At 46.9% G+C, this 18,858-nt stretch overlaps 6 protein-coding genes across 6 annotated transcripts; 2 read left to right on the top strand and 4 right to left on the bottom strand.

Annotated features, from left to right (window-relative positions):
* Positions 1–689: 689 nt before the first annotated feature.
* SERLADRAFT_386389 (uncharacterized protein) lies at positions 690–1,077 on the bottom strand (the record flags this gene model as incomplete). The annotated part of the gene is made up of 1 exon (XM_007317091.1): positions 690–1,077. One exon carries the CDS (start codon positions 1,050–1,052, stop codon positions 804–806), a length of 249 nt encoding a protein of 82 aa, XP_007317153.1.
* Positions 1,078–1,219: 142 nt separating this feature from the next.
* Positions 1,220–2,406, top strand: SERLADRAFT_464674 (uncharacterized protein; the record flags this gene model as incomplete). Its single annotated transcript, XM_007317090.1, has 6 exons — positions 1,220–1,277; positions 1,344–1,696; positions 1,746–1,811; positions 1,865–1,975; positions 2,029–2,137; positions 2,196–2,406. The coding sequence occupies 5 exons, from the start codon at positions 1,649–1,651 to the stop codon at positions 2,207–2,209; spliced, it is 348 nt and encodes a 115-aa protein (XP_007317152.1).
* A 710-nt stretch (positions 2,407–3,116) lies between these two features.
* SERLADRAFT_368496 (uncharacterized protein) lies at positions 3,117–8,707 on the top strand (the record flags this gene model as incomplete). Its single annotated transcript, XM_007317089.1, has 20 exons — positions 3,117–3,397; positions 3,456–3,670; positions 3,728–4,157; positions 4,215–4,787; positions 4,838–4,933; positions 4,987–5,208; positions 5,267–5,400; positions 5,456–5,517; positions 5,576–5,791; positions 5,852–6,259; positions 6,309–6,412; positions 6,470–6,586; positions 6,650–6,764; positions 6,822–6,887; positions 7,055–7,075; positions 7,127–7,260; positions 7,315–7,666; positions 7,724–8,186; positions 8,251–8,507; positions 8,570–8,707. The coding sequence occupies 20 exons, from the start codon at positions 3,117–3,119 to the stop codon at positions 8,705–8,707; spliced, it is 4,404 nt and encodes a 1,467-aa protein (XP_007317151.1).
* Positions 8,708–8,852: 145 nt separating this feature from the next.
* NdufS1 (NdufS1, NADH-ubiquinone oxidoreductase 75kD subunit) lies at positions 8,853–11,628 on the bottom strand (the record flags this gene model as incomplete). Its single annotated transcript, XM_007317088.1, has 11 exons — positions 8,853–8,949; positions 9,000–9,239; positions 9,298–9,605; positions 9,660–10,887; positions 10,937–10,999; positions 11,053–11,100; positions 11,156–11,179; positions 11,236–11,253; positions 11,310–11,358; positions 11,411–11,494; positions 11,553–11,628. The coding sequence occupies 11 exons, from the start codon at positions 11,626–11,628 to the stop codon at positions 8,853–8,855; spliced, it is 2,235 nt and encodes a 744-aa protein (XP_007317150.1).
* Positions 11,629–11,901: 273 nt separating this feature from the next.
* Positions 11,902–13,876, bottom strand: SERLADRAFT_464668 (uncharacterized protein; the record flags this gene model as incomplete). The annotated part of the gene is made up of 3 exons (XM_007317087.1): positions 11,902–12,548; positions 12,615–13,319; positions 13,376–13,876. The coding sequence occupies 3 exons, from the start codon at positions 13,691–13,693 to the stop codon at positions 12,117–12,119; spliced, it is 1,455 nt and encodes a 484-aa protein (XP_007317149.1).
* Positions 13,877–14,826: 950 nt separating this feature from the next.
* SERLADRAFT_436800 (glycosyltransferase family 90 protein) lies at positions 14,827–18,366 on the bottom strand (the record flags this gene model as incomplete). Its single annotated transcript, XM_007317086.1, has 11 exons — positions 14,827–14,903; positions 14,971–15,191; positions 15,257–15,613; positions 15,663–16,194; positions 16,251–16,356; positions 16,411–16,554; positions 16,610–16,984; positions 17,067–17,194; positions 17,576–17,679; positions 17,734–18,217; positions 18,270–18,366. The coding sequence occupies 11 exons, from the start codon at positions 18,364–18,366 to the stop codon at positions 14,827–14,829; spliced, it is 2,625 nt and encodes an 874-aa protein (XP_007317148.1).
* Positions 18,367–18,858: the final 492 nt, after the last annotated feature.

The raw sequence follows: 18,858 nt of genomic DNA, 5'->3' as shown, positions 1-18,858 counted from the left end.
ATTAATATTAGGGATGACGAAATCATGAGAAAATTAGATTGTTTCGTTCGCACTGACCTGTACTGTTACCGCATGCAGGTGCGTCTATTATTACTACGAACCATTCACTGATATTTGGGTGTACTGTACATGCTGTTTCAAGCTGAACGACAATCCTACAGCAATAGCAATCCGAATGTCAGTTCCTTTCTTAATCTCATCTTCTGTTTTAGATCAATACATGTTCGCGGTGGGTGCAACAGATGTGATATGGGCTTTGAATTCATACATTTACCTAACCCCGGGCCTTTGTCTCTTAGTACGGCTAAGTTGTCAAACATGGCACTTGTTCAGGTGTAATTTTGATTCATGTGATTGTGCACAATGCACCACTGAGTTCTGATTCCGCAAAAGGATTTGGAACTTCCGGGATAGACTTGCACCCTTGTAGAAGCCACATGGACAGACTCATGGTTCCCTCGTACGAGAACGTGATGCACACCAAGATGCTGGGACACTGGCGGAGCAGACGTCGCCATAAATACAAGAAGATTGATACCAGGAAAACCAAGATGGGCTGGTCACGTCAATGATGGGGGCTGGAGAGCACAGCAACGACTGATGGCGAAGTTCCCATTCGTTCATGGTGCGGCCGGCCAGTTCTTTTTTGGTAAGTCTTCAGCCCAATTACACATTCAATTGCCAAATTGCCATTGACAACAACAAGCCAGCAAGGTTACAATAGTTACAATAGCAAGCACGGACTCCGTCCCCCTCCATTACTGAAGAATTTATAGAGTTCCTTTATGAATGTGTCTACTCTGTCATGCCAACCCTTTTATTATTCCGTTGTTGTGTTGTTTCTCTCCTATTTTCCTCGTGCACCATGAAATTACTGGCACTGCATCAAACGGAGTGATGAGGGCATAATCGGACCGGGAGATGTGCATATCGTGTTTGCGACTCCTGTGAGGTGACTCAAGGAGGCTGACAATTCTTGAATTGTGGACTAGCTTGAGAGTTTGGGCGTTCAAAGGTTTTGTGACGTCAGTGAGTTCTCCTTGAACTGGCATTTTGGCGTGTACTCATGTCCAACCCAACTTGAACTCGAAGCTCCCTCCGTACAAAGTTGAGAGACTGGATATTTACAGTGGCGTGGGCTCTGCGGCAATTTATTGAAGTCGAAGTTAATCACGTGACCCTCTTCCCTGGATCCGATCAACCATTCAAATGATAGTTCACAGCTACGAGCTCGAGAATGGAAAGCCCGGCCATGTTACCTCTACGGCGCTACAGCGGTAAGAGTGTTTCCTGTCAACCTTTTCGATCCCAAAGGCCCTCCACGCTTACCTTGTCGCGTTTAGGCAATGTCTCCACTGGTGTTGTCGTTTTGGAGAACCGAATTCTGGTCGTCAGACGCGAAACTAAGCAGAGCTACCAAGTTCTGTTCGGTTTCCCTCACTGGGCCCGAAAGGGGATGTGAATTTTGCGAACAGAATAGGTTGGCGGGCCTGTCCTCGTGATCGTCGTAGACGCCTCGGCCTTCCTTGGTTTTACCCACCACACTCGAGGTGCTGCATCCTTCATTTGAAGGTGGCAGTAGTAACCATACTGCAAGGCTTTCATTCAACTGTCGGGTTTCTTGGGTATCGTATACACATCTTCTAGAATGAACCATCCATATAGCGGCTCAGCAAGCTATATTCATGCCAATGTTGTGAGTGTACTATTGTAGCTTGTTAACTGAAGCACTGATATCGAAACAGTATGACAAGTTCGACGATAATGTATACGGCAAGGCTCCGCTCCCCCCATTGCGCAGTTTTGCACCGGTTTGTCCTTATCTCTACTCAATTGGATCACGTCGTTGACGAAATGACTGTAGAGGATGTCTGTCGATTCAATACCCTTCCTTTTATTTGATCGGGTTGAGAGTAGGAAAGAAAAACCTAGAGTTCGGGGACGATCACATATCCCAAGTCGCTCAGAGTTAGCTGTATGTCTATCCTTCGCCAGATAAGGACGCTCATGACTGACCTTTGTCTACAGCGACGCACCTTGAATGCTCTAGGGAAGTTAAGATGTAGGGTCAGCTTGCGGTGGCCGTCCCCACCTCAAGTTTTTCGCCGATCTCACCAATCCCACGAAAACAGTTCCGGTGAGTACAGGTCACTTGGTTTCCTTGGTTGTTGTTGATAATGTTATGGTTACTCTAGAATTTTATATGTAACCACCTATGACTATGCGACGATCCCATTTGGTTTTACCTACGCTCATCTAATATCTTTGTTATTTATTGGTGTCCTCAAAAGCTATTCTCTGCTGTATTTATCGCTCATAATTTATGTTTAGTACGTTCATTTTGGACTGGTGCATGTGTATTTCACGAATGGACAACAATTTATCATATGCAGACTGTTCATGTCTCTGTCCGTTTGTGAGGATGTGGCTGTAAACCTATTTAAAGGGATTTCCTGTGTAGACTCATCTTTATTCGATGATCAACATGTTTCCGGTCAACGGCTGTGTCCTGTCAGCGAACTGTCAAGGTCAAGTTGCAAATCATCTTTCTCTCATTTGTGAGTTCCATTGAACAATTTTCAACATGGTGTATTTTAACTTCCTTTCAGGTGGGCGTTCATCCTGAGTCAAACTACTTGAAGCCGCATCCATAATCCAAGGAACTAAGCCACTGTTAGTGTGAATGGTATTTGCAAATCATTGGTCACGTGCACAGAAATGAGTTCTGACGCGCCTTGTAATGTCTTTCTCCATCGTTTAGAGCGCAAAACTGACAAATATTCTCAAGCCTCATTTGTTCTCTTAGAATAATGGCGTTATGGCTCCGCAGATTCTGTCCGATTATCAATGTCGGTGACTAAGGCGTGGTACCCATACTAGCATACGGGCCAGCTACTGCATCCACAGCGTTCGTCATCCGATCTCGATGCATCGACGGGGAGGAACACGATCTGCTTATCCATTGTCTTACAATCTCAGTCCATCCGACAAGGCCAGCAGATGAGTCACTCCAGTTTGAGACTACAAAGGAACAGTTCCATTGGAGGTGTCCAACAGGATCGTCACACTCCTGAAACTCCAACCATATCCCAGACTTTTGGTTTAATCTTTTTATAATGCCCGTTGACCGTTCTCCACTAACAGATATGCGAAAAGAGCAATCTTCTCTACCGGAACGTACTGGCTTATCTGCATCTCACGTAGACGTCGACTATTTCGACCCCCAAGGAGTCAGAGAACTCCGTCGTGCGTTGAGTCGACCGTACAGTCAACAAATTATATCAGAGGCATCGCCATCTTTGGAATCCACTCACGGTCCAGGAGATGCAGACAGTTCTGATACGGTCCTGAATCATCCAAATGATCTGGAAAGAAACTTACGCTATACCTTGAAGAAGTCTGTCCTTCCATACTTTCACTTGATATTCCGTCTAAACCCCTTCCCTACTTTGCAGGCGCGATGAAGCTGATATCAAGTCGCGCGAGCTTGGAGTACTTTTTGAGGACCTTCGTGTCGTTGGACTGGGTAATTCTGCTTCATTCCAACAGACATTGGGCTCCTTACTGAACCCCTGGAACATCATAAAATCCATCAATGACTCTCGCCATCCTCGTTTACGCGATATACTGAAAGACTTCCGAGGCGTAGTCCGACCAGGCGAAATGCTTTGTTGGTCTCAGTTCTGTTCAACATTCTCAATCAGACTGACCTTTATCCAATTCACAGTGGTCTTAGGTCGACCGGGGTCTGGTTGTAGTACCTTCCTCAAGGTGCTCGCTAATCAACGAAAGGAATTCCACGCAGTACATGGAAACGTCCATTATAACTCGTTTTCTCCAGAAGATATCTCTCATCGCTATCGCGGTGATGTCCAGTATTCCCCAGAGGACGATATACATTTTCCTACTCTGACTGTGGAGCAGACAATCGGCTTTGCAGCTAAGACACGAGCACCGCATTCTCGTATCGATGGTCAAAATCGACAGGACTACCGCAATGTCACGACTGATGTTTTAACGACGGTATTCGGATTAAGACATGTCAAGAAATCACCAGTTGGTAATGCTGCAATAAGAGGCGTTTCGGGTGGAGAGAAGAAACGAGTATCTATCAGTGAGGCATTGGCAACTCGAAGTCTTCTCAATTCTTGGGACAAGTATGTCAAAAAACGCTCGTCTTTATATAACCTTCTCGTTGACGTCTTATCTGTCAGCTCGACGCGGGGCCTTGATGCCTCTACGGCTGTTGAATTTGTACGCGCACTTCGCATTGCGACGGACGTGGGTCGCCTTTCCACTATAGTCTCGATTTATCAGGCAGGTGAATCCCTTTACGAGATGTTCGACAAAGTTTGTGTCATCTACGAGGGAAGGATGGCCTACTTCGGGCCCGCAGACCGCGCAAGACAATACTTCATTGACATGGGCTACGAGCCTGCGAATCGCCAGACTACTTCAGATTTTCTAGTTTCAGTCACAGATCCCCATGGTCGGATTGTCCGCACTGGAATGAGTGTCCCTCGATCATCATCTGAATTTGAAGAATACTACAGGAGATCTGACATAATGAATATCAATGAAAAAGATATGGCCTCCTTCCGCGATCAAGTTTTTGGGAAAGATCATCTGGTAGCTTCATATAAGGCGAGTGCCAAAGCAGATCAATCCCGGCACACATTCGACTCTAGCCCATACACAATCTCAATCCCAATGCAAGTGCGGGCGGTAATGACAAGGAGAGTACAGATTCTGAAAGGTTCTTGGACCGCGCAGTTAATCAATACTATGTGAGCAACTCTGTATGATTGCTTTGGAGTTGATTTACAGTGTAATACAGGGCATTCATCCTTCAAGCTATCATTCTGGGTACAACTTTCTTAAAACTTGCTCCGGCTACTTCTGCATTTTATTCTCGTGGAGGTATACTATTTTTGTATGTCCTATTTGCCCGACTTATCGCAGTCAGTCATTGATCACGATCTACAGCTCTGTATTTTTGCCTGCACTCTTTGCAATGTCCGAAATTCCTTCCCTCTTCGCCCAGCGCCCAATCGTCCGACGCCACCAGAAAGCTGCCATGTATCATCCCTTTATAGAAGGATTGGCGATGACTCTAGTCGATATCCCGGTCACGTTCTGTACCATCTCTATTTACTGCATTATTTTGTACTTCCTTGTGGGGTTACAGCGAACAGCTGCACAATTCTTGTACGCTTGTTCATCCTACGCCATCATCGCTAGCTAATGTCCCCTTTCGTTTCATTAGTACATTATTTTTGTTCGTCTTTGTAACCGCAATCATTATGAAGTCTCTCTTTCGCGGATTAGCTGCGTCGTTCAAGGCAGAGGCCCCGGCACAAGCTATCGCAGGTATAATGGTCCTGGCGCTTTCTCTTTACAGTAAGTGGATTATATTGAGAAACCTGGCTGAACCGTCCTCATTGATAGTACTTAGCTGGCTATCTCATTCCTATGCCGTCCATGATCGGTGGGTTAAAGTGGATTACCTACATCAACGTATGTCATATTCCTAGGTCTGCTGCGATTTTATGTTGACCTTCGCCCTTTCCCGTAGCCTATCCGGTACTCCTTTGAAGCGATACTTACAAACGAATTCCACACTTTAAATGGCTTATGTACATCAATTGTTCCAAGTGGGCCTGGTTACGAGAATGTACAGGAAGATAACAGAGCCTGTACAACAATAGGATCAACTCCTGGGAATCTCTATGTCGATGGCAATATATTTGCTGCGTTGTCCTTTGGATATTCATACAACAACGTCTGGCGGGTGAGCTATTATTTCATTACCTTTGGACTTTGTCAGAGTATGACAGATGTTATCGCGCAGAATCTCGGAATTCTGATCGCCTTTTGTATTTTCTTCACCACTTGGCTCCTTGTTTTTACAGAATTTAATACAGCGTCAGCTGGACAAAGCTCAGTTACAGTGTTTAAGCGCGGATCTTCGTCTTTACCTGTGCAAGATGCCACCGATAGCTCAAGCAACGATGAAGAGAAAGATCAAGCGACCACAGCCACACCCGTTGAAAGTCACTTGGAGTCTCGTGTCCAATCAGAGAAAGATGCCCAGGAAGCACTAGCAGAGCAGCCTCGGATGACAGATATCTTCTCTTGGCAGCATATCAATTACGACGTGTCTGTATCCGGAGAATCCAGGAGGCTGCTGAACGATGTATCGGGATATGTCGCACCAGGAAAGCTTACTGCACTCATGGGCGAATCAGGAGCTGGGAAGGTATGCATTATGCTTCATTTTGTAAAACAGCTCAAGAGCTGTCTTCTAGACAACGCTCCTGAACGCACTAGCAGAACGGATTGATACTGGTACTGTGACCGGAGACCGTTTTGTGAATGGCCATCCACTTCCGAGGGATTTCCGAGCGCAGACGTTTGTTTATTTTTTTTTACCCCCTACAGTCGGTTGATTCCTGATGCTACTTGTCAGTGGCTACTGCCAGCAAACAGATACCCACCTTCCGACAATGACGGTCAGAGAGTCCCTTCTGTTCTCAGCCAAGATGCGTCAACCTCTGTCTGTACCAATGGCAGAGAAGGAGGCTTAGTAAGTAATGACTTGTACCGATTGCTGAACATCTTCTTACCCTTCCTTACAACTTATTCACAGCGTCAATAAATGTTTGGCGATGTGTGGTTTAGAGGCATTTGCCGAAGCGACAGTAGGCTCTCTCGGCGTAGAGCATAAGAAGCGTACTACTATTGCAGTAGAGCTGGCTGCTAAAGTACGTATCTGATGAACTTTACTTGACTCTAGTGCTGAACTAGAACACCTTTCATAGCCCCAACTTCTTTTGTTTCTGGACGAACCCACTTCTGGACTTGATTCTCAAAGTGCATGGGCAATCGTGTCCTTTCTTCGTGATCTAGCCGACAGTGGACAAGCAATATTGTGCACGTAAGCGTGATATTCAAATACTATAGACGCTGATACTGATATATCTTCTAAGGATCCATCAGGTAGATATTCTTAGGCATAATTATAGTATATCCTGACTTACCCTTGCTTTGAAAGCCGTCTGCTGAACTTTTCCAGGTTTGATCCTTCGAATATAGCCATTTTTGCTTCTTTAAATAATTTGTGTAGGTCTTTGATCGACTTTTGCTACTCCGCAAGGGAGGTGAAACCGTGTACTTTGGTGACCTCGGGAAAAATGCAACAAGTCTCCTACGCTACTTCGAAAAGAATGGTTCACGCTCTTGCGAACCACTTGAAAATCCGTATGGTACCCCATTTTTTCCAACATATATGTCTCCTGACACCCGTCTTTACAGAGCTGAATTCATGCTAGACGTGATTGGTGCCGGAGCCACTGCTTCTAGTGAAAACGACTGGCACCAAACATGGACCCAGTCAAGGGAATCTGAATTGCTACAAGAGGATATTGAAAACATCCACGCCGATGGGCAAAAACATCCACCGATCAAAGCTACTTTTCGCTCGGATTTCGCTACCCCTTGGGCATACCAAACCTGGACATTGTTGAAGCGGGCGATGCTGGATCATTGGCGAAACCCAACCTATTTGATGGCCAAAATCATGCTTAACATTGTAGGCGGGCTACTTATTGGATTTACGTTTTTCAAAAGGAAAGACACCATCGAAGGCACCCAAAATAAGCTTTTCGTAAGATGACTTTCATATTCCCGTCGATTTCAGCTTGCTCATTTCAGACGCGATCAGTCAATTTATATGGGTTTGATTCTGAGCGTCCCACTTGCAAATCAACTTCAAGTTGTATTCTTGAAGATGCGTAATATTTATGAGATCCGCGAAAGACCCAGTCGAACGTATGGATGGACGGCTTTAGTAACTTCACAAATCCTGGTCGAAATTCCTTGGAATATCTTGGGATCTACTCTGTTCTTTTTGTGCTGGTATTGGACTGTTGGATTCCCGAGCTCTCGAGGGGGTTTTACCTATTTGCTCTATGGCGTGCTCTTTCCTGTCTACTACACCACAATCGGTCAGGCCGTTGCTGCTATGAGCCCCACCGCCGAAATTGCTGGCATTTTATTCAGCTTTTTGTTTTCCTTTGTCTTGACGTTCAATGGCGTTCTCCAGCCTTATTCCCAACTTGGTTGGTGGCAATGGATGTATAGAATCTCTCCCTATAGCTACCTCATCGAGGCATTAGTAGGGCAAGGTCTGTATTCAAAAATACCGCATCACCAGTGCCTTTTGTTGATGATGTATGTTCGCTATCATAGTGACCGGCGGACAGCTCATCAACTGCGCCTCTACGGAACTGACCACCATTGAACCGCCCTCGGGATCATCTTGTGGATCTTATCTGGGGCCTTTTGTTTCAATGCAGGGGGGATATCTAGTCAATCCAAGCGCTACAAGCAGTTGTCAATATTGTGCAGATCGGACGACAGACCAATGGCTTCTGCAGATGTTTAATATTTCACCCTCCCACCACTGGAGAGACCTTGGTATATTTTGCGCATTTATAGTCTTCAACGTACGTGCTGTTCCTCACAGGGTAACATACACTGCTTTACTTATTTATTCGGTCTTTTACAGACAGCAGCTGTTTTTATCTTCACATATCTCTTCCGTATCCGTTCGTATAGTTTCTTTGGCACTTTCTTCCGTTGGCTGGGGCGTCTTTTGCCATCCAAACACCAAAAAAGTAAAACCAGAGAAGTTGGCACAACATAGAAAGGGGCTACAAAACAGAGTTGCCCATTGCATCCTTGTGCGGTTACGAATTGTATTATCCAACTGGAGTATGATGTAAGAATGTATATTTCATACCATCTACGATCTTCAGGGAATTAATGATAGCAGATGTGATGTACAGTTGTTATGCGTAGGCAGCCTGAGGGGCCTTTCCACTCTCGCCAAACCCGTAGTTCTCTCCTTTCACGAATGCTCGGGTACATTGTGCCATGGTAACGGACCTGCAAATAAATGTTAGGTACAGCGAATGTGTAGATGCACTTTTACTTACGCCCGCGAAATAGGATCAGTCTGATAGAAGTTACTTATTGGCTTTGAGAAGGCTGTTCCAGACACTTTAGCACCTGTAGTAGATGCGGCCAGAGTTTTCAATCCCGCCAACGCAATGTCGATAGAGGTAGGTTCCACAGTATCATAGCGAACCAGACTTGGAGAGATCTCCCACATGCGGTCGCGCAAAGACAGGACATCGTCATATGGTAATGGGGTTTCTACGACTTCAGATAAAGCACTAGAATAGATAACGATCAGTACCCATAATCATTCAGCAGGCTGAGCTTTGAACCTACCGGATAATTTTCCAGTCTTCCCGTGATGCACCTGGAGGAGGAACGGCAGCTCTGCCTAGTTGTGATCGACCTTCAGTGTTAATCCAAGTCATCGATTTCTCTGTGTATGCTGCAGCAGGCAAGCAAACATCAGCTAGTGATGCTCCGAGGTCTCCGTGATGACCTTGATACACAACGAATGCATCTTTGGGAATGGTTTTGGGATCAATTTCATCTGCATTCATGAGATAAATGAATTTCGGCTTGGTCGTTGAAGCTTTCTTCGAGGGAACGAAGCCGATGTCATAGGCAGCCGGTCTTGATGCGACCTAGAAGTATATTTGAGAAGTGCAGTATAAGATATAAGGGGATTAAATAGCTACCCGATGAAGTACGGAGAATCCGGTCCACTCAGGTGTAAGAAGTGAGCTTTTGTTCTTCTCCACAAACTTCGACAAGGCATTATATGCTGCAGCACCATCGGGATGTTCCGATAGTGCGCTTCCAACGATGATCATAGGGCGATTGGCAGCTTTGAATTTTTCTGCAAATGGTCCCTTGCCGGCGATGAAGTCGGCCAGAGCTTTAGCATCGGAACCAAGGTAATCGTATCCATAAGCTGTGTCAGCACGTTCGCCGATAAGTCCGACTTCCAGACCGGTGTGCAACCAGCTCTTGCGGATACGAGAGTTGAGTACGGCTGCTTCGTGGCGCGGGTTAGTGCCGACCAAAAGAATGACATCGGCGTTCTCCACCCGAGGAATAGTGGTGTTGAACAGGTAATTTGAACGCACGTCAACGCCGTGGACTGGAGGAGCGTGGCCATTCGGTTGATCGAGTGCAAGATTGTCGGAACCAAGGCGATTGACAAGATCCTTCAAAGCAACAAGCGACTCTGTATCAGCCAAGTGACCTGCAACAGCTTGTATCTCGTCTCCTTTGGCCCCGGAAGAAGATAGACCATTGGCAATAGCAGAAAGAGCCTCTTCCCAGGAAGCAGGTACGAAGCGATCACCTTCTTTAATGAGGGGAGTCGTCAAGCGTTGGAATTTGAGGCCATCATACGCATACCGAGTCTTGTCGTTGATCCATTCCTCATTGACGTCATCGTTGGTACGAGGCTGGATTCTCATAACTTGCACTCCTCGTGAATCTACTCGAATATTAGAACCGACAGCATCTAATACGTCAATGGACTCGGTATTCTTCAGTTCCCAAGGTCTTGCATGGAAAGCGTAAGGTTTGCTGGTCAAAGCACCGACAGGACAGAGGTCTACGACGTTCCCAGATAACTCCGAGTCCATCGTCTTTTCAACATACATGCCGATCTGTAGGTCATTACCTCGTCCGGTAGTTCCGAGTTCTTCGACTCCTGCCACCTCATTGGCGAAACGAACACAACGCGTACATTGGATACATCGGTTCATGGAAGTTTTCACCAGTGGGCCCAGATCTTTGTTTTCAACGGCACGTTTGCCCGTGACCTCGTGGAAACGAGTACGGTCTGAACCATAGCGCATAGATTGGTCTTGAAGATCACACTCTCCTCCTTGGTCACATATAGGACAATCAAGTGGGTGGTTTGCCAAGAGGAACTCCATAACACCCTCACTGCACTAATCGTGAGGAAAGAGAGATAAGAATTATCCACACAACTTACCGAGCCTCGTGCACTAGAGGGGTATTCGTGAATACCTTGGACCCTGGCATGGCAGGCATAGCACTAGAAAGTATTTGTTTTGAGTAGCCAATGTAAACCAGTGATTGAGGACATACCAGGATGCGACAGGCTTCGGAGAACGTTCTACTTCCACTAGACACATTCTAATGAAAGTGACCCTCAGACGGCAATGAAGGATTTACACAACGTGATACGTACCGGCAATTGCCTGCAATGGCAAGTCTGCACCATGGACGTCAGGATGCTTAATAATGAAGAGAGGTAAGAAAGGGGAGTACCTATCATGGTAACAGAAACTAGATGGGCGTTAGAGTGAGCAAAGAAGAGATGGATAGAAATAGGTGTAACATACCGTGGTATAACAGCTCCTGCAGCTTCACAAGCTTGTATCAACGCAGAGCCTGATAGAAACTGTCATGGAACTGCGTAGTACAACAAATTGAAGATACATACCTTGAGGTACCGTTACTTCCTTCCCGTCTACGGTCAGCGTGATGTCGGCATGTCTAGCTGACGAGGATGATATCGTTCTACGACCTGCACGAATGTTTGACTTTAGATACTGTCACCGAACTATAGAAGGGAATATTTGCACCTTTATGCGAAGAGCCAGAGGAAATGACCTTCCCGAGTCGTCCCGCCGACGTAGGCCGCGAGACTATTCGTAACATGACGGAAAAAGCACCAGAAATTTTTTAAAGAGAAGGGAGCGTATCCACTGGACGCTTGGGCGCGCACCGTACGCCAAAAAGTATTGGTGTTATGTAGTGCTCGTCGTTGTACACGGCGACCAAGCAAATCATTCGGATTTCGTGGTCTGCTCGATTCAGGCGGAGATCCAATACTCGGCGTTATGCCACCTTATGCCACCGACATCCATAAACGGTGCAAGCGCCGTGATCACGTTTTTATATTTTATCTCAAACCTCAGACCTGCAGATTTGAATCTAACCATTTTTTTAAATTCCAGGATTTCCTATGTTATGGTACCGTACATTCGTAAAATACATCCTACGTACAATTGCGCTGAAGAAATTTAACAGGAAAACATTAAGATGAGAGAAAAACAGCCAACGTCCAGATATTCGTGCGATCGTACTACTAAATGTGAACGTGGGGGTGTCATCAAAGTAAGCAACGGGCCAGCCGTCTTCGCGCCTCAGGGGACATAAGTCACCAGGAGGACATTGACCAGCAATTTTTCGAGTTCGCCGTTGGACACGAACGGAACCTTTTCCTTCGACATCGGCCCTGGACTCCAGTCTGATAGAACAAAGATCTCAGCTTCGGCGAGTGGGATGGCACCGCTTTCTTCAACTCTAAACCTCAAACTATCCGCTTCTGCCCTCATAATCTCAGCCTCTTCTTCGTCAGAGTCGCCGTAGCCGCTGAACGCACGACCAGCCGTTCGCCGCGAGGATCCATAGCCTCCAAAAGTCATTCGAGCGCCGCTGGGGCTCGATTCTGCCTCATTCCCACATTCGACGGTGCGATCGATAGGCCATATGTAGCCGCCCGCCGACCAGTGAAGCTCCGGTGCAAGCTTGAATATTTTGATAGCGTGATATAGTAATGAATCGTTTCCTTTCAGCTATATGACGGAGATGAGATGTCAGCCCGGGTCAAGTCAGAAGCGTCCAATCCAAAAATAACTCACGTGGGGAACCAACGAATCTGCGAGGACCTCGGAGGGATTGACAGTGTACTCTTGCGTCAAATAAAACGCGATTTTACGTCCTCGAGACATATTCAACACGGGGGTGAGAAAGTCGAGGAACTTTTCACTGGGAGTGATAAGGGGATCCACGGTAGGTCCAAATGTCTTCAGGTGCACCCCATACGAGATACTGATCCTACATCCCCTCTGCACAGGCTCCACCTCATATTCGCACTCTGCGAGAAACGCAGTCCACTCCATATCTCCAGCCTTTCCGCCTCTTCCGTAGTATTTTTCCTCGCGGCCTTCAGCATCACGGATGACAAGGCCACCCCCTCGGAACCGCACTGGCAAGGTAACTTGAATAGTCGCCACTCTGCCATCGTTACGTAGGCTCGAAGGTTGCAGAGGTGTGCGACCACCGCATACGACGACCTCTAATTTATCTCTCGTGGTAATCAAATAATGACCAACAGGTAGATTTGGGAAAAGCATATTACGAACTGCTTCCAGAATGGGATGATTTGCGATCTCGAGGGTGGCAGTTAATGGTAGGTTGGGTGGATAAAAGAGCGATTCCCGATCGGAGTAAGTATCAAACTCTACAACTTGATGTGGTCGACATGCTGCGATGAGTACATCAAGGGCTGGTGGAGTATCGATATCGACATCGATGGGAAAATCAAGAGAATGCGTTATGCCACTCTGATTATAGCACTTCTGAGCAAGTGCAGACAAGCTCAAGCGCGAACGAAAAATACCTTTGATCGGAAAAAGAGGATAAGAGCGGACGGATCCATAGGTATGCGACCGGACACAGTAAACGGACGCGCTTTAGCTGCAATCAAACGTGAGACACTAGCACGGAGAGCATGTTCGTTATCATAGTCAGATTGGAGTCGCCGTGTGAGAGGCCTTTTGGGTTGAGCGGGTGAAAACTTGGTTGGGCGCTCGATCTCGAAATCAGAAACACTGGGGTTTCTGGGAAATGGGAGAGGACCATCCGAATGACGGCTGCCGTCAGACAGGCGGCTTGCAGCAGATGGAGTGGGTGAAGATACTATCGAGAGAGGTAACATTGGTGTGGTGGTAGTGCGGATGGGATTGTGAGCAAGACGTAAGTGAGAAGCGAGTAAAGGAAGCGCTAAAACCTTGCGGTTTTGTATCACGCGCTATCTGTGGCAGAAAAAAGTCACGCCCCTTTCATAATACACCCAAACGACGAAATAGTAGTACTTGTTGCATGGATAACAAAGAAAGAACACGCACTTGCAACGTGTTTGATGCCTACAAAGGCCAGGTTCAACAATAGAGCACCTAAAACCAAGAAAAGGTCGTCCCGTGAGAGTGCCGAACAAAGATATCCCATCAGCTTTCCAATTAGCTTACTGCGACCTCGGGCTGTAAGCCTTTGCAGACGTTAATGGGCAAGGAACTGTTCTGGAATGGTGCTTGTGCAGATAAGACCAGGTTCTGATCCCGCACAGCAGGCATTCGATGCTTCATCACGAGTATACAACGTGTTTGCGGGGACGTTGACGTTGGTCCATGGAATTAAGGGAGCAGAGAAGGTGAAGGATCACGTACGTAAATCCATGCGCCTGCGCAAAGCACGGAGACCCAGCTCGTTGTTTCCATGAGACAATTCACATCCATCACACACACTCTCAGAACAACGACGTTTGTTGTAAACGCAGTTGCCTAGTTTCACCTGCATGTTTGTCACAATATAAGGTGAGCATCTCAACAAACACAAAAGTAACAATTAGCATTGAGTTTGAAGTTTACATTGATGCAGCCACCAATGATTCAAAGGGCGGTCGGACGTTCTCTGAGAAGAAACTTAAAAGGGATACACACACTGCTTCCAGCTCCCATGTTCTCGGAGCTACTTTCTCGGACGTTGACGTTACAGGGGTTCTTAAGCCGACAACCACGGCGCAGATAGGGAGAATTCCTGTCCATGGCGGCCAGCTACGGCTTCCCATGAAATCAATGGATCAGACCATGGAACCTGCATAGCATACGGTAAGTGACCGGATTGAGGACATACTGGATATGTTGCAGCTTACGCACCTTAATCCCCACTTTCTCTGCTCATCGGAGAAATAATAGATCAGCCAGTAAGATAAATCCTTCTAATACATAACCCACAAGCAGCATCATACAAGCACCGAGAAGAAACAGGTATCAGGTGGGCAATGACAAGGTATCATAGCGTAAAGGACATCGAGTCACGGTCATCTGCCCATAGTCTTGCGTATTCTAGGCACAACCTGTACACATAAGCTGTAAAGCAGGGGGTTTCAGTATGTGCACGTTCTGGTGACTGAATTGCAAAGAGCATGCAACGAACCTTCCATGTCGATAGTTCGCCCTATCGTCTGTTTCCACTGTTTCCCGGCTCGGGCTATCCGTCGCAAACGCATGTCGCCATCTTCTGATCGTCGCTCATGTAGTGCAAGTTGCAATGAGGTTGAGTTTGCGGCCTCTAAAGTGGACTGCGTAGCACCGGAGAAGAACGCGTGTATGTTATAAATCTCTTGGTAAGAGGATGACAAGGGTATGTAGTGTAACCTGAGCGTCACAAAGGGGTGAGTAAGATGACCGCAGTTTAATACATGAATTCATTTGAAACCCACCAAGGCTGTATCCAATCCGTGAAATATTCTCTATATACCGTCGACTTGATCACGGCGCTATCGGACGCCAAGAATGCCATGAAACGTGCTGAATAGGACATCCCGTCGAGGTCAATCAAGTATTTGTATGACCAGTGTTTACCAAGGGGCACCGAGTCAGCAAATCGATGGTGTTCCCTCAGTGCTTCCTCGCCTTCAGGGTAGTTGCCAGTAGACGAGACAAATGCAGTGTCCATTATTTCGTCGTTCAGTTGCTTGGAAGAGACTCGGGCAGAAACAAAATTGGTGCTCGATGGCGGGTCCGCAAAGGCGATTGTACGATTGGCATCCATCCTTACATCCGACATCTGGAGGAACCTATTCCTTTGCTCAACAAGATGTTTCACGACTCTAGACATCTACTTACCTGTGACGCTGATATTGTGCAGCGAAGCCGGGTGGCGAGTTCCCTCCTCCAGTGGTAGCGCCTCGCCAGAAGATGGCGTCTTCCTTGTCGTCCCAGGGCACCTCCATGTCGTCGACAAGCTTGGGCTCTACATTGAGCGGATCCCAACCATAGGTATAGTACTGGTTTTGACCATGATAGTAATGACTTGGTATTCTAATATCCGAAAAACCTTGAGCTCTTGCAGGGGAGAAAACGGGGTAAAGGATGGGTATCGTCCTCCAGTCCGAGAAAAAGTGGCCCTGGTTATAATGCGCCCAAGGATATTCACAGAAATCAAGGTTAGTGTCCGGTTGTTCCACGAACGTAACTTCATCTCGCGCTTCGGCTACGGGTCCAAGGAAAACCTTGATGTTTTCATTGGTAGGTCCGCGGCGTGAGCTGAAGAGGCGCCTCGCAGGTGAGTCGGCAGGACAAGTGCGGCGCCAGGCTTCCCATACATTGCCCCTCCCGCTCCAATCTGGTGAGAATTCACGTAACATCACCTCAAACTCTGTGAACGACATGTTCGTCAGATCGAGAGGATACGGCAGAAATGAGATTCCTGACCTGATGTTGAATCTTGTTCTGTCAGATTGGGATAGTTCTGATGCTCCCATGGTACCAATACGCGTCCTTCAGCTTTGGCGTTGACGGGAAAGTACATATCTGGTAGCTGGCACATATAACGTCATGTTTATTCTAGGAAACAGGGGATATAAGCAAGTACCTTCTCTTGGAATTTCTCCATCATAGTACGAAAGCCGAGAGACCGGTGGCCGCGCTCGGTATCTACCCATATCTTTTCGACATTGGCATTGATGGCTACGCCGTCCTGAATGCGTACCAAGTCAATAGAGGGCAATCTGCCAACCTGAAAGACTTTTTTCAGCATTATAGTTGTGAACGGGATGAGTGTATTTTTGAACCTGAAGCGCTCTCCGGCGTAACTCTTGGCCGGTCAAGTTCCAGAAGGGGGCCAAGTCTTCTACGAGCCCGTCATACTCATCCACCAACTTTACATTGTGCTGCTTTGCGAAAGCCCACCAGTCGTCAAAGCCCTTTGGTGGGTTTCGATTGTATCTCCTCTTGTACTCTGCGACTGCGTGTTCGAGAGACTTGCTCTGCCTGGACAAGAGGTTGCGAAATTTTTCCTCTGCTTCTGCCATGAGTATGGGTATAGGATGCTGTATGGCATTGGATGTGGAGGATGATGAGAAAGGGAGAAAGTTGGAGGTATCGGGTAGCCAGTTTTTAGGGAAAGACTTCGATATTTGATCCCTATGTCCTGCGAAGATACCAGCCTGCATAAAAAATAGAAAGATGCAAGCTAAGAAGATCCAGGCTCTGTTTCTGGTAAGGAAACGGTCAGCATTATCTGAGGACCGCATGATGAGAGGTGTATGCTAAGTCTGCGGTGGAGACAAGTCCACGGAGAAGAGCGACAGACGATGGGTCGCTAAGCGAAACTGCGTGTGTGGAGCGCAATGGCTGCGAAATCTGAATCTTGAACGCTATTCAACGTTGTGCACAGGATTAATGAGCGCAGACAGGAATCAAGAGCGTACGGTGGATGATTGGTTACGGTTCAACTTTCGAGCCCGGCCAATGTCCGGCATAATATTTTTCAAAATCCGATGTACCTTCAGCTATTATATTTGTATTTAGCAAAATTCGAGCAAGGCCTTTGATGGGCGATCAACGAAGATACATTTTAATTAATTTCTTTGATCCAGCGAGTGTGATTTGGGCAAAAGCCAGTGTGATGAGAGATCGAGCGAGCGTGCAATTCAATATGTCAACATAGGATTTCAAGCGTCCAAATACATCAAGAAATTACAAGTATTACACATATACTGACAACCCCTCTCCTCAAGGTAAGATCTCCACCTCACCCGCTTCGATTGTGTTCTGCATGGCTGTGATACCGGCGGAAATAGAAGGACAGCGAGTAAAAACGGCGCGGCTGACAGCGATAACGAGAGGAGAGGTAGACTGCCTGAGAAAATAGAGATGAGACAGTTTCGAAGTCGACGAGTCAAAGGTCACTTACCACGCAGCAAAGATACCAATTCTACGTCCTCTGGTGACCAAATAGAAGGGACCAGCTGTCCCAGCATCAGGAACCTCATAAACCTGGCCGAGGTATGTGCGAGTGATAGCCTGTGAGGCATTTGGCACATTACCTCCAGGTGGAGCGGCAGGGGTAGCGAGCGAGCCAAGTGCTGTGGTGAAAAGAGGAGAGCTGGTGGTGATCGGAGAAACTGTCGCATAAGCACTGGCACCCAAAGCAGGAGTAAGCGGAGAAGAGGCGGCACCCAAAGCAGGAGTGCGTGAAGAAGCAGCAGCTGAAGGACCAGATACCACAGTAGAGCTGGCGGCAAGCGACCCTTGAACTATTGAGGAAGATGGGGAAGAGCTGGTGTATATGGGACTTGATGGAGTTGAAGGGCGGGCACTGCCAAGAACAGCGGACATCATGAGCATAGCGTTGCTCCTACTCAAGGTTACGGATGAGAGGAGAGAAAGGAGGATGTCTGGAGGTACACGTAAGTTAGTGCAATAATCAGAAACATGAGAAGGCCTTACTCATAGTTTCTTCCTCGTCGCTGAGGCAATCTTCACTCACGGAGCGTTCAGGCTGCTTGGAAGAGTTTGAACGACCAGGGGGAGGAGATTGAGTCATTGCAATTTGGAAGGAGGAGGTAAGTATGTCTGGATGATAATTGTGAACTCACCCGTACCTTTTATAGCTGTTTGCTTGAGGCAGCATAGACTTACAGCCCATAGTTGACAATTATTGAGATCTACAAACACGGCAGTCTGACAGAGTTGCAGAATTTTCATGCGTGAGAACAATAGCTAAGGTCCAACAAATCAACATCACGTGTGTACTTCACGATCTCGGAATAATCAGCTGTTCAGACAGCACTGTAAATCTTTTCATGCAATTCTGGCGACACATTCTTGAAGAGCTTCGCGTCAACCACATGCTCACGCCAATACAGTAATGCACAGTCAGTTCCAGCTCTTTCTTGTGGTCATATGTCTCATATTAGCCCGCACTAACCAAATGATTCAACGCAAAGCCAAACAATGGTCTCCGCCGACGCACAATGGGAATCCCATTGTACTCACATGCTTGGAGGATCAAGGAGATCTCAAAGAGACTGGAAGG

Source organism: Serpula lacrymans (assembly GCF_000218685.1).
Source record: "Serpula lacrymans var. lacrymans S7.9 unplaced genomic scaffold SERLAscaffold_5, whole genome shotgun sequence".
In the NCBI taxonomy this organism is placed as follows: Eukaryota; Fungi; Basidiomycota; class Agaricomycetes; order Boletales; family Serpulaceae; genus Serpula; species Serpula lacrymans.
This window is presented reverse-complemented; position numbering and strand designations above follow the sequence as displayed.